Raw genomic sequence first — 14,529 nt, forward strand, 5'->3', positions numbered from 1 at the left:
TGTTTTCCATCTAAACCTTTAATGTTTATGTTCTGAAAAACTGCAAACTGAATCCAGTTCTTGATATGCATTTTTTAATCTATATCATCTAATTTAGAGATAATGAACAGCAAAGATAAGCATTACACAATGACTGCAGAATTAATCCTATAAATATTAAAGCCAAAACAGAAGACTGCTGGTTTCATACAGCCAAAGAAAATTAAGATTAAACTGCATTTGTCAGTTCAAGAACAAACTTCGAAAAACACTGGATATACGGATTCTTTTAATTCCAAACAGTTTTAGAATTCAAGAGCCCTCAAACTGCTTTTCCAATCAAAAAGGGTAATCAAAACCACATAGAACACTTAAAACTATTCCTAGGCAAGAATTAAGGATATATCAGCTGAATGACCAAAATTCAATGTTTCTCTTTAACATACAAAGCTTCCTTACAACAAATGACCTTACATGAAACAACTCACAATTAGCTAAAGCATAAAATACCTCAAGCATTTTTAACTCGAGAAATAGGACATTGTTTCACATCAACTTCCAAGTACCAGAACCGACAGGTACTTTTGCAAGAGCTGCTAATCTTGGAATGGTCCCTAGGAACACAACTTTGCCTGTATCCTGTGCTCTGCATGTTCCCTTCCTAAAATATAAGGTGACAGAAAAACTTAGAAACATTCCTCAAGATTGTACCTGCTTCTTTTGGGGGTTGATCGCACAGCTAAAACTTAGTATGTAAAACTACTGCCTACTCCTTGCTCACAGTAACACTCCCCTTAACATACTTATATTGTCAAAGACAGTTTCTTTATGTGCTTAATCCTCATTAAAAGTAAAATAAATACGGAACAAAATAGAACACAAAATCCAAAGGTGAGAAAGACAACTCCCTAAACAGCACTTTCCATGTTTTTACACACGGCTAGAGACCGTTTTGTAGATAAGCAAGTCTGAGCACTCACTGCTCAGGAAAAGAAGTATTAAAGCACTGCATCAATAAAACGATAACTTGAAGAGAAAGCTACAAAATACTGTGTAAAAACAAGGCAGCACTGTTCCATGCTACACTTAGAGAGTTTTATTTCTAAGTGTAATATACAGACACAAAGCTCCATGAAAACTAGATTACAAATTTAGTCTGTTTCCAAAGTAAAACATAAGTAGATACATTTTACTTTCCTTGTAACAATAACATACTTTGAAAAAGAAATATGAAAACACCTCTCTTTACTAGCCATCATGCACTTAGTGTAAATATATCAACTCTTTTCAGATTTTTAAAACCATTTGTTTTGCAACCTGGTTAAACACACTGCATGCAGAGAAGAGTATTTACAGTGTTGCCTATTTATTATTTTCTAATCTCTCACCTGCATGCACTGATACAAAATACGGTTTATCTGTGGAGGGACTTACACCACTTCGAACTAACTCTTTTCTTTAGTGTCTCCTGTATTTTGTTAAGAAAGCTCTAGCAGAACTCGCAAGGTTTTCTTCTCTATTTACCTGGCTCTTATACAGAAAAGAACATACTTTTAAGTATTTTAAAGCAACTTCTTTTCCTTCCCAGCATGCAGGTGAACAGTTTTTACGATATTTTAAAATATTAGAGGTCAAGTGGTCTTCTGAAAGAGGGCAGCACAAGGCACTTTATCAAACCAGCCGTGCACAATCCTAACTGAGGAAGTTGGTTTCAAAGAGAAAAGAAAAAGCCCAAACAAACAAAGAGATCAAAACAAAGAGGGTGACAGTTTATTTCGAGCGGGGATGCGGCGGGGCAAGGGAAGCTGCCCAGTGCCGGAGACTCACACCGGTCCCCGCCCGGGGACCCCGGCGGCTACGGGGCCCTGCCCGGCCGGCACCACCGCCCCGCAGCGCCGCGTTGTTCGGAGGCGCGGAGCCCGCGGCGGGGCAGCGAAGCGAGGGGAAGGAAGAGCTCTCCGTCTTCTTCTCTCCTTGATCCCGCGCTCCTCCCGAGGCCCGAGGGACTCCCCCAGCCCCAGGTTCAATCTCAAAGACACATGGAGGAGCCCGCGCCCACCCCTCCGGCCGGGCTCCGCTCTCCCCGCTCCCGCGGGAGGCCGAGCCCCGCGCCCCCCAAGACCCCGGCGCTCCTCGCTTCCGCCGTCCCTTCCCTCCCTTCCTCCCCCCTGCCCGGCCGGCGCCCGAGGAGCCCCGCCGGCGGCGGGCGGGCTGCGGCAGGCCCCGGCGGAGCCTGCCCGCTCAGCCTCACCTGTCAGTCGCAGCTTGACGGGCCCGTTCCGCCGGGCCCCTTGGTTGGACATGTCCCCGGCCGCTCCACGGGCTCGGCGCTGCCTTGCCCGGGGCTCCCCCTGCCTCTGGGTCCGGGAAGGGAGACAAGGGGGAGGGGAGGCGCTAATGGAGTCGGGCCGGGCGCTCAGGGCAGCGGCGGCCGCCGGAGGAGGAGGAGAAGCCCGGATGTGCCCAGCGTCGCCATGAGCGGGGCCGGGGCCGCGGAGGAGGAGACACGGCCGCCTTCCCCGCTTCCCTTCCCTCCGCTTCCCCGCCCCCTCGCCCGGAGCCCGGGCGGCGAGCACAACAAAGCCGGGGACGGAGCCACTCGGCGGGCGAACAGACAGACAGACAGACGGTCGCCGCGCCTCCCCTCCTCCGGGCCGGCCTGCCCTCGGGGGGGCCCGCCCCGCCGCGGGGTCCGCCCGGGGATGCTGAGGGGGAACCGCATCAGGTGGCGCCGATGCTTGGGGTTCTCCTCGGGAGAGCTGGGGCCGGGAGCGCCGGGGTGAGGGGAGGGACGCGGGGGAAGGTGACAGTGAAGTTGTGGGGAGTTTGGGGCAGGAGAATTAAAGGTACAAATGGGAACTCAAGACTGTGCCGGTGAGAACGTGAAGCCAGGCTCAGATGTGTGTAGTCACACGGAGGAGTGCTGCTGATCTGGGGCAGTATTTTGTATGGGAGGGGTGTGACAGATGGGTCATAGAAACTCTTAAACTTTGGACCAATTCACTCCTTATCTGCAGTTTATAGAAATCATCGGCCCAGTTCTGTGAGCTGCCACTGTCAAAATTTAAAAAAAATAAAATAATAAAAGCCTTGCCTCGATGCTGTGTGGCCTAGTTTAACACCCCTCCCAAAGAAAAGGTGAGTCTTTCCAGAGTTTGCCCATGACGGTTGCTCCATGAGTCAGGGCAGCTTTCTGCAGGGTCAAAGGGGCTTCTAGAGGGTGGGAGAAGCTCCCACAAAAGCTATGAAGGCTGCAACAGTGATGTTAACTGTGGATGATGGAGCTCATAAACTGCACACCTATGCTTACTAACAACCTTACTAATATTCTGTACTCATTTGGTCATGTCATTGCACTGGCTTCTTCCTGTTGAGGCAACCTGTAAAGTGTTATCATATGGGTAGTCATAGATCAGGATCCGGCCAGTGGATTAGGACCCAAATATGCGATGAAAAGATGACCTGTGCTTCACAGAGTTTATGATGTAGCTTCAGCACAGCCCAGGAGGTTGACTGTCTGAAGTTACACACAGAATGGAGTGATAAGTGTGTCTAGAGTTCCCATACTGGCAGAGCTCAGAGCTTGGGTGTCATTAAACCATATCTCAGGCAAGGAACTGATGTTTTTCCCACTGAAGGCCTTGGAAGTGGGACGTGGCTCTTAAAGCTTTCCTCCCTTAAAATCAGACCTCTCCCCACCACAGGTTCATGTGCACTCACATCTCCTTCCTCCCAAAGTGTCTCTTCTTCCAGGTGGAAATTTTCAGTGCTTCCTGCTGCAGTGGCACTGCTGTTCCAAATGTCACTTCACCTGGGAGCAGGTGAGCGCTGGGATCAAGACCTGGGATCCCTTCCTCGCACAGGACTACACTGCCTGTGCAATTCCCTGTTTAACACAAAACCACGAAGTGTTAGAAATGCCCCTTTCCTTACAGGATAGACAGAGCACAAGAAAAAAATGCTGATTCATGGCTTAGTCACTATTTCAAGCAAAGAGAATGTGAAACAAGTCTAAACTTCACTTACTACAAAACAAAGACACTATATACCTGCTGATTTTATGTCTTATATGTGGCACCAAAACAGTTAAAAAGTTACTTTATAATAGTTACACAAATTCACACATACCTCAAAGACATTCCATGTGTCCTGATTTCTGCACTAAAAAAAAAGAAGAAAAATCAGCTTTCATAAGTGAAGGTCATACTATTAAAGTTTCAAATTCACATAGGCAAGTCATTATCATTTTCTAAAACAAACTATATAAAGCAAATGGCTGATGCTGTGCAAATATTGCAACATTCAAGACACTGCGGAACTGATGAGGAAATCAAAACATAAAGCTACTTCCCACATACATAACAGATCTCTAAGTTACTTTAGATTTTTCCTGACATGATGGTGCTTTGTTTCTGGTGCCCTGCAGTGCACTCCGGACCCAGTGTTCAATAAATCTTACACAATTTAGTATTTAATGTTATGTTAAACATAGTGCTCTTGCTACACAATCTGTTTTCTAATGGGTAACAAGTGTGTCAGACATTAATTGCATTGCTAGCATTTAAAGCAAAACCTATTGGGATTAAATATGGTATCTCATTGCTCGATAGGTATATGAACATTTTAATGCCTTCATTACAAGTTTCTCTAAGATCATGAAGTATAAGTAGTTTCATGCTGCTTTGCAGCTTTAAGGTCTGCTGAGATTTTTGGACAGGCTGCTCACCTTTCAGTGGAAATACTGCAATAGATTGCAAGTCTTAGAGCATTCACTGACAGTTTGCACATTTGGGTCACTGCGTAAAATGCACTGTCTGCAGGATTATTTTTTAAATAACCTATATGGCTTAATAATACATCCAAAATGCATCCATGACATGTAAGAAAGTCCTATATGGTAGGAATGTATTTAACAGGGTGAAAGAAGAGAGGCTTTAGCTCTCGTTATCACCTGCAGGCACGGTACATGTCCCATTTAGGTGAGGACTATGTCCTCTCTTGACTAACATAGGTAGAAATGACCTAGATCAGGTTGCACTTGGATAGACAAATGCACCAGCTGCAAACTGCTCGCTTCTGCCTTTTTGGCTTCGTATAAGCATTATGATGACTGTACCTTGGATGTCCTACAGATGTTTCTGTCCCATCGTATCTCCCAATTCTGTAAGGAAATCAGGAATTTTATTTATTACTCTCCTTTACAGAGTAGAACTGCCAAGCAGAATTTAAGACATGCTGCTCCATGAGGGATCTGTGCAAGATCTGCAGTGAGCAGAGGTCAGGATGCCTTGCAAAGTGCCGAGAACTGCAGTGGATGCAAGAGACTAAAGATACTTGATAGTGCCTGATGATAGAAAGTACTATTTTGCCAACAGAAGAATTCCACACAGATGTTATGATGCAGAGTTTCTGGTGCCAGTGCTATCCCCCAAATTCTCAAAATATTCTTAGATTAATGGAACAGATAGCTTGTGGATTGTGCTTTAGGTTTAGAAGCCAACAGTTTACAGTAAATGTTGTTTTTATGCAGTTCCATTTCAAGGGTGAGAAGAGGTTTCATGCTTCAGCGCTGATCTTGTGAGATAAGCAAGCAAATATCATCATTAACTGCTGACAAGTGATCCATGTTTCACTCTAGGCTGATATCATTGAGCAACAAATCCTTTCAAGATGAGGTAGCTAGCTCAGATCCAGAGGGAAGGGAGTGCCTTGCATCACCCCGCAGCTCACTTTTGGATGACAGCCTTGCTGCTGGACTCAGGAGGGAGTCCCATCCAGTTGTCTTCAGCCAGAAGTTCGCAGCTGAGGCACAGTCTCAAGGGCTGGAGGAAATACATAGAGAAGGGGTAAGATCAGGCATCTTTAGGACACTGACAAGGTTGTAGAGGAGTCCATAAGGACAAAATAATTTAATAGCTGGTATCATATTAGTGAAACTTTTGAAGAAGCGTTTGTAAATACAAGAACTTCCTTTGTTGTATGGCTGCATAAAAAAAGGACTTTGCTTTAATTTCAAGGAAAATTTTGCATTTACAGATATTTCTCAAAGGATTTGGTGGGGCTTGACACTGAGAAATGTGAACAAAAGTTTTTAGCCAAATAGTATTCATTTTCAAAAGAGGACAGTTTAGTTAATTTGTTTTTGGAGGTGAGGTCCTCTCCATCTTTAGAACAGAGGAGCACACTGGAAACTCCTTCCTCAGCATGTGGTATGTGCTCAAAGCAAATCGACATTTAAAAATTACATTCCATTTCTTTCTGCATAGAGGTTTAATCACGCCATTCTTTCAGCAGTACTGAGAGCTGCCTGGTGTGGTATCACATTCTTCCCCAGCTTTTGTGATGATCTCAAGAGAGCAAGACATTTCAGCCCCTATTATTCAGCTTTTTGTGAGTAAATTAAAAAGTTGAAGCTATTTTCCTGACTTTTTTTTAAATAAAGATATTTTAAATTATATGGATTGTGTTTCTTTCTACTAGTTGTCATTTACTAAATTTCCTAGAGCCTGTCATGGTTGAATTATAGACACCACCCACAGAGATCATGGAGTTAAAGACAGAGTTGATCAGAAGAGAATTACACATCCATTTCCTTTCTCTCTATGATGTATTTCTATTGTATGTGCAACTGTGAAAATAAAATGCCTGGTTTTTCCACCTAATGGTGTAGTATTGAGAAGAACAGTATTACAGCAGTAGACACCTAGGCAATAATCACACCACCAGTATTCCCTGCCTCTTTCTTAATTTGCCTGATAACTCATCCCCTTTCAAAGCATTCCCATTGTCACTTGGCAAAACATCACTCTAAAGAAGCCTTAGCTCTCTTGCCTGACGTGTACTTTTCATTAGACTGTACTGTCTGTCCCAAGCTGATTTCTACCATTAATAGCAAGGGGCTTCAAAGCAAGGACTTCCTCTTACTGCGTTAAAACAGTGCCCTGTGACAAGTAGGCCTCACCTAAGCTGATGTCCCAACACAAAACTCAGTAAAATCTAGTCATTAGACAGGATTAGCAGCCTTGACCCGTTCCATCATCTTCCCTTGCAACGGGCATCATTCTCCTAGTCTGCCTCCTTGGCACAGGTTTTTCTTCTAATCCTTCTGTAAGCCAATCATTAGTTCTTATTGTAGCAAAAGCACTTACTAAATTCATTGCAGCTCCATCACATATTTGTCCTGTTCCTGAATGGAACTGTGTCCTCCACGAGGCTTTCTGTTACCGTCCCTGCCACTCTTTTTTATAGAAGGATCAAACTCCACTGAAGGCATGTATAAAGTTCTTCTGCATTTCAGGAAGAAAGATTAGAAGTGAATAGTTTCATTTTATACAAGATTCCTAATTTCCCTTTGCAGAGTATGAAAATAACCAGACCGAAGCATTGTTTGCATTGCTGTGAACTGAACAGACTACATTAAAGTATTCAGATGCACATGCTGGTTTAATGGTGGCAGTGTTACTACTCAGAGACAAAGACAGTTAACCCAGCAACAGAAGACACCTATCAGAGTTATATGATGAAGAAACATGTCAGTAGCTCTGGTTCTCATGAGACAACCTTTGGCATGGAGAGACAAAGTTTATGCAAGAGGTCAAGATTCAATCCATTTCTCATGCTGGAGCTTGAAATGGAGCTTTTCAGGAGAAAAAACTAGGAAGGAAATCTCCACCCATATGCTGGCTACTGAGAAGGGGGACAGAAGCCTGGAGCAGCAGACACCATAGCCCTCTGAGACAGGATGTGTCTTGGGGAAATGATGTGTCTCTGAAGGGAAATGACTGCAGCTGTGGCTACAGAAAAATGCATGAGCTCCCATATCACAGGATTTTCCAGTGGTTAGTCACTAAGATAACTTCTAAATCCATCCATCCAGAACAGATTAGTAACTGATGCACAGATATTCCATGCAATTCTTTAGCCATGCTGTTTCCTCATTGTGTCCTGCAGAACAGCACTATCCTAATGTGACTTTAGAAGAAAAAGGAAAAAAAGGCACATTTTAAAGAGACAGGCATTGAACACAGATCAATAGATGCATTGCATTGTATCACTAGCTATTAGAGGCTAAAACTTACTTTCTGGAAGAGTTAAATCTGTCATGAAAAGCCATGTCCTGGCACTTGGGTAAAAAAATGGAGATTACAACCCTGTTCCACCCCCAGCACAGATATTCCATGTCTAGCATATTCTGTTGTCTAGCTCAAGTCAACACTGTTCCCTCTTGTTGGATGTACAGTGTCTCAAAAGCCATAACCCAAGGACAGACTTTGCAGAGCTTTTTTAACAGCCCAGCGCAAAGGGCAGAGCCAAGCTTTGGTCTTCAAGCATAGAGAAGTACCTTAGGCTGCTGACTCAAAGCACAAACAAGATCTTCAAAAGTCCTGGACCAAAAAGGTGTCTTTCTGAAAAATATTTCCTTTATTCTTCCATGATTTCTGCTTATTTATCCATAAAATATTATTGATGATACAATTTCTTTACCAGACTCTTGGACAACTGGCTTTGTCGAGTGCTTTGAGAGCTACATACTAAGTAATCCAATTGAAATTACAAAGGTTTCCTGAAGAACTACATGTTCCCTTGTGCAACTGCTCTGCAGGACTTTCTGACGTTACTTTGTGAATGAAGAAACTCATCCTTAATTTATTTGGTTGCTATAAATAGGTTCATAAAAGACCTTACAGAATCAGACCGTTAGAAACAGTCTCCTCTGAGTGACATGTTTCAGGAATTTACTGCTGTACTACAACATCTGTCTCCAGATATTGTCTGATTCAACTTGACAGTGTGTATTTGTCCCAGAGGTATTCAGCTTAGACAAATGAAGTGTTAATAGGAAGACTGTCAGCCCAAACAAGTATTTAAAAGAGTTGACATACAGCACTAGTTTTGACCATACCATATTATTTAGCCACTATAAAGAAAAAACAAACTTTCTCTATTTTTTCTTATCCCCTGTGGCCCAGCATCAATCTCAAATAAGCATTTTATTATCTGCAAAAGATGAGCTGCAAAATATATATTTTAAATCTCTCTGAGTCTTAATTATGCTGCTGCTGAGAGCAGGGTGCCACTGACAATGATACTAAAAGCTGACTCAGTTCTGCTGCTATAAATTCACCCCTTAGATACTTAAACCAGCCCTCACTGGATAGTTCTGATTTTCTATATTTCTTCAAGCAGGTGGAAGTTTTTTCCATGTATCTTAAACAAATCACTTCCAAAGATTGTAATTCAAGAGACAAAATTTATTCCAGGAGATTTATCAAATTCTAACAGTTATTGTGTACTTTTACAGTAATTCAGTCTGTAAGCTTCAGAGACAAAAATAGCTGAAAAGGCTTAACCCCATGAGATTATTATTTTCTGCCATGGGGAAACAATGACTGATTCAGAATGAGCTGTTGCAAGATGTGCATAGCACATACTCACAGATTTGTGGATTACTAAAGAGAACCCTGGCTAACTGGCTTTAGAAGCTCTCTGCTGTGTCTTACATTAACAAGCCTGTGGAGATTTATAAACACACCCCATGAAAACTGAATCTATAAATAAGATCAATCATGACACAAAAGCCTTTATAGATTCAATAAAACCAATAATGCTTTTTTTATAATTATTCAATTCCTAACACTTTCTGAACTGCAGAAATACCCATCCACAATCTGCACTAGCTTTTTCATGCTTTAATAGAATCACCCACAAGTCCACTGTGAAATCAATTTGAGAGGATTTAAGAGAAAGTTATCTCTAAAATTATTTCATCCCCAGAATTCTATAGCAAGGTTGCATGCCAGACAAGAACAGCACAGATATTCAAGTAGGTTAGTGGGTCTAGGGAAGTGCTGAAAGTAACCTGAAGCAAAATCTGTCACCATGTGTCTTGAATCATTCTTCTATTCCACTCTGAAACCCTTTAAAAATAGAACCATAGGAAAGGTGATGGTTTTTCTTTCTTTTTAGCAGTAGAATTCAGGGGCAATATAGCTAATAAAAGATGCCATCAGAGGTAATCATCCTGCAAGCAGATACATCCAGCCCCTATTTGCATATGTACTGATTCATCAACTGCAAAATTATGTTTTTTTTTCAGCAAATGTCACATCTCATTTGTTCTGCAAAGTGTCCTGTGGAGTTTGGTTGCTACAAATCTAGCAGTTTGGATTACACTGCTAGAGAGACATTATGTTCCAGTTTGAGTCTAGCACGCAGTTGTTAGCTCTGAGGAAGAAAGCTTTTGCTTTAGTTAAAGTGTTCTTCAGGTTTTTTTATCTTGTTTATTTATTTTTTTGGAACTAGAGCACATTGGATTCTGCTGACAGCCTCAAATCCACTGTGCAATACAGTAGATCAATATACATCGCAGCAGTGTAAGATATCTGCATATGCTATAGCTCATACTGAACAGAAAGTTTTTAAAGATAGTCTGGACAAAAGCTGGTTGCAGGAGGGGATTGATCTATTTTTTCTTAAGTAATTTCCAGGAATATATGCTATTAAAACTGGTTTTATTAGATCCCCATTGTGAGTCTTCCTCGGTCACCTCTGCTTTTCCTTTCTAACCCAATTTAAATCTTGCACAGTTGTTACTATTCCTCCTCTACTTATGCTCTCCTTTTCTAATCCATGTCTGGCCCCAGAATGCAGGTGTTGATCTACACTACAGTACAGATAGGGGAATAACTTCAATTTTAGGAACTATACAAGAAGAAAGAGTTCTGCTTAATCCAAGTCAAATTTTGCCAAGCAGTTATTCAGATATGGAATGTGGATGTCCTGTCTGTCCCATCCCCCCACCTTTATTTTCATAGATTAGTAATGTTCTCTCTATTGCAAGCTATATGATTGCAGTAATGGGCTTTTTTCCTTTTAGCCATTAGGGGAAAGGAAATGACATATGGAGAGAATTCAAGTCCCTCCTCATTCCTAGAGAGTCTATCCAAAAAGTTAGTATGCAGAGCTCCGTCCAAGTGTCGTTTCCTGCTCACAATTGGGAAGGGGAGCTGGGGGTGGGAGGAGAAATGGATACGTAACATTAAATTGCTGCTTCTGATTAACAGCAACATTCTGCAAATGATTTCACAGCATTGCTTTGAACAGAATTGAATGCCTGCAGCCCAAGTATGTGTAGCAATCCACTGATGAAAGAGCTATTTTTACATCTGTTTCATATAGTGGGTAAAATGAAGTGATTTGGGTGGTGGAAATGTGCCTTGGAGATTATTCAAGATTTTCTGATAATTCTATACCTCATATCTTCCACATGCCCACAGAGCAGTATTACATACTCTTGATATTATAGCTATTTTACTACTCTGAACCTGTATACAAAGAAATCTGCTGCAGCTAAATGAGGCAGCTTTCCACTATTTTTCATATCAAATCACTCCTTCAGAAGATGATCCCATGATATTCATTTCACATTGCAATGCAAATTAAGTTATGAAGTAAAGTAGAATGCTTCCTCATTATACTGTCTCTTCTGTTAAGCTCATAAGTATAATCCAACCTCTTCCACAGTGAAATTGGTGCCATTGATTTTGCTTTTAATATGTCAGTCAGTTGAAACTCTCTTCCTGATGCATGTATGATTTATACATCACTTCTGAATTAGTCCCATTGTTTTATTTAAATGATTAGCACAACATTTTAATATTGTCAAGTTCTGCTTAATAAGAATTAAAAGGATTCTTTTCCACCCTGCTTTAATTTTTCTCTCCTCTCCTCATCCCTTTAAGTCTCAGTTCCACTTCCCTCCCACTAATGACACTCCCTAGGGCAGTGGGTGAACTACAACCTGGAAACAGGCCATGGCTCTTCCACGAAATCTTCTGGCTTCTGCGGAAGAACGTCCATTTCCTGGAGCCAGTCTGAGACAGACAGTGCTCTGCAGTCAGAAACAGGACTGGAATCCAGTGACCCTTAGTCCATATGAAGTGCTACAAAACTCACAGCAAATCAATTCTTTCTTCGCTGTCTACATGCTGAGTTCCTGCCTGACTCTTATCAGTGCCATGCTGTGGATCAATGAGGAAGTGTTTTCTGAACACAGTGAACAACATTGTAGCTTGAGTGTTCTTGTGAATGCTTTCTCCCTCTGAAATGTGCAATTGGGTATGGTACACCCCCTCCCAATCTCAGGAGGGGTCATCCAATTCCCTCTTAGACTCTTCTCTTAGCACAGAAGGCACACTTGCCCTGAAGATGAGTCAAGAATAAACTTTTAACTCAGACCAAAGGGTTAATGTATTTCCTAATCAGGTTTTACGTGAAAGTCACATTTTTCTCTATAGGCCAAATATCACCAGTCAATGAACCTTCATTAATTACTTCTGTTTTGAATAATGATGTTTTCAACAAATTGTACACACTCCCAGCGTTTAGACTTGTGCTTAAATGTTATGTCATACCTTATCACAAAAGAGATTCAATAATCCTGAGATTATCCTTTTGCTGAATATAGGGTTATCATGACCAGAGGTGCCATAGGTTAACTACAGGAATGGAGATCAGGATTCCCAGGCTCCAGCCTAATTGTGCCAGCTACTTCTTGAACATCTATGGATAACATTCTTGTATCCCAGTTAGCTTTGCTGTAAAACAGATTTAGAAACATAAGAGATCAGTAAAATATCGTTGGCTAGAGATTTTCTTTTCCTGTACACTTACAGCTATTCCTTTTTGTTCATATACCACTGTAGTTCTATGCAATTTAAATCATTCTGTATAGAGCAGCAGGAAGAGCTTTGCTTAAAAGAATATTTCAATCTAAATCACAGGGAAATAAAGAGTAGGTTTCTCTTAATTTAACCATTTCTAGCTTTTCTAAAGTTCTTTCTGTAGAAGAAAGTGAGCAGACATGCTATTGAACAGGACTGCAAAGCCTCTACTCTTTTTACAGCATAATTGGGAAGAGCAGGTGGAAGCAATCACACAGGCAGCATCTGCTAGCAGCAGAATTGCAGAGGTGGTTATGTTTGCTGAGATCTTATACTGAAATCTTGCCATCACTCTACAGATAAAATAGCATTAGCAACAACTGCATTCCAAGCCAGTTGATGTCAGCAGGGGTCTGTTATTGTTGCTCTCAGCACAGAAGATTTGGCAGGCTGACACATAGGCCACCAGACATTTATTCCAGCCCTTGTCCTGAATTAGGCATTTGCCAACTAACAAAGGCTAGTTCTTAAATCAGGCTGGGCAACACACACACAAAAACCCAAAACAAAACCCCAACCAACAAACCAAGAACCAGGAGCAACAATTCTCCTTTCCCTTTTTGCTTCTACCACTTCTTTAAAGCTAGAGATGCAGCCCAATGGGTGACTGTGATCCTAACCTCAGAAATAGTTTGCATTTTCTTAGAATAAGGAGTGACTCACTCCAGTCACTTACTCATAATCACTGTAGATTGTTGCTTGTGGAAATACATGCTGCCAAGAACAGGGCTCATTGGTGGATAGGCTGAACACATTTTTCTTGGATAAAAACAAAGTCTCGGTCCCCAGAAAGTTAATTATTAAGCCACTGAGCTGTCAGGCATCTACAGAAGAATGTGCAGTGTTCTATTGTTAACTCTAAGGTATTAAATTCTGAAACAACTACTTCAGAACAAAAAAAAAAAAAAAAGGTAGAAATAACACTATTAAACAAGTGTTATGCATTCTTATCTCTACAGAAAGTTGAATTAACTGCATATATGCCAAAAAGTAATTAAAACAAGTTTAAGGTAATAGTACCCTGACATATCACTTTTATATATTGTCATATACCTTATATTCAGTATTTAATCAGAAATTATCACATACTATAGCTTATATTGAATATTTAATCAGAAATTAGCACATAGACGTTTCCTGTAAGTATAAGAGGTGCCCCAATAGATTTTATCGCACTATTTGTTTAATAGGAAAATTAAGTACATCATACCTGAGCAGTCCAGGCTGGCTGAAACCCTGCATTAACCGCCTCGAGAGAGAGTCCGTGAGGCTGCCTGCAGCACCCTCTACCGGAAAATGCCATATTTTACAGAGTGAAGAAATGACTAAATATTTCTGTTTCACAAGTCTTTACCCTTATAGACCCACAAACCAAGTATGTGGAATCAGTGGTTTCATTTGTGAAAGCTGAATGTACATGTTTGCATTTGTATAGGTTAATTCTTTCAGTTCTTTACAGACACTGAAAAATCATTACGTTAGAGCTAATGCTTTGAAGTTAAAGTAGATCTCACAACAAAGCAAAGGGCACACACAACCTCACTGCAGATGGCTAAAAGCCCTATTTGGTTGGGGTTTTTTTGCCCCAGAACATCAATCAAAGGCTTTGGCAGTGCAAGGCAGATGGTTCTTTCCCCTTCGCAGGGGTAGTGCTAATACCAGAATGTGGTCCCAAGGGTGTTACAGAGACCATGGTGTCAGACTTGAGGTCTGCTTCTCAGTCTGGCACTGTCTACAGCTTCTTCTGCAGGTGCTGACAGCACCTGTAGTCTCTCCCATTAATATAGAAGGCAGGCAGGGCTGGGAACATGCCACAACCACAGTTCAG

At 41.6% G+C, this 14,529-nt stretch overlaps 1 protein-coding gene and 1 long non-coding RNA gene across 2 annotated transcripts in view; both read right to left on the reverse strand.

Annotated features, from left to right (window-relative positions):
- The window catches only part of SMURF2 (SMAD specific E3 ubiquitin protein ligase 2), a 57,019-nt gene extending 54,015 nt beyond the window's left edge, over window positions 1-3,004 (reverse strand). The window contains exon 1 of the mRNA XM_065694106.1: window positions 2,231-3,004. Within this exon, the coding sequence (XP_065550178.1) occupies window positions 2,231-2,282 (52 nt within the window). The 5' untranslated portion in view covers window positions 2,283-3,004. The remainder of the gene's footprint in view (window positions 1-2,230) is intronic.
- A 541-nt stretch (window positions 3,005-3,545) lies between these two features.
- Window positions 3,546-5,603, reverse strand: LOC136021656 (uncharacterized). The gene is made up of 3 exons (XR_010615853.1): window positions 5,096-5,603; window positions 4,108-4,135; window positions 3,546-3,865 (listed from the first exon to the last, which is right to left on the reverse strand). It is a non-coding gene; the product is annotated as an uncharacterized LOC136021656 (long non-coding RNA).
- Between the last annotated feature and the right edge of the window lie 8,926 nt (window positions 5,604-14,529).

Source organism: Lathamus discolor, chromosome 13 (genome assembly GCF_037157495.1).
Source record: "Lathamus discolor isolate bLatDis1 chromosome 13, bLatDis1.hap1, whole genome shotgun sequence".
Lineage (NCBI taxonomy): Eukaryota > Metazoa > Chordata > Aves > Psittaciformes > Psittacidae > Lathamus > Lathamus discolor.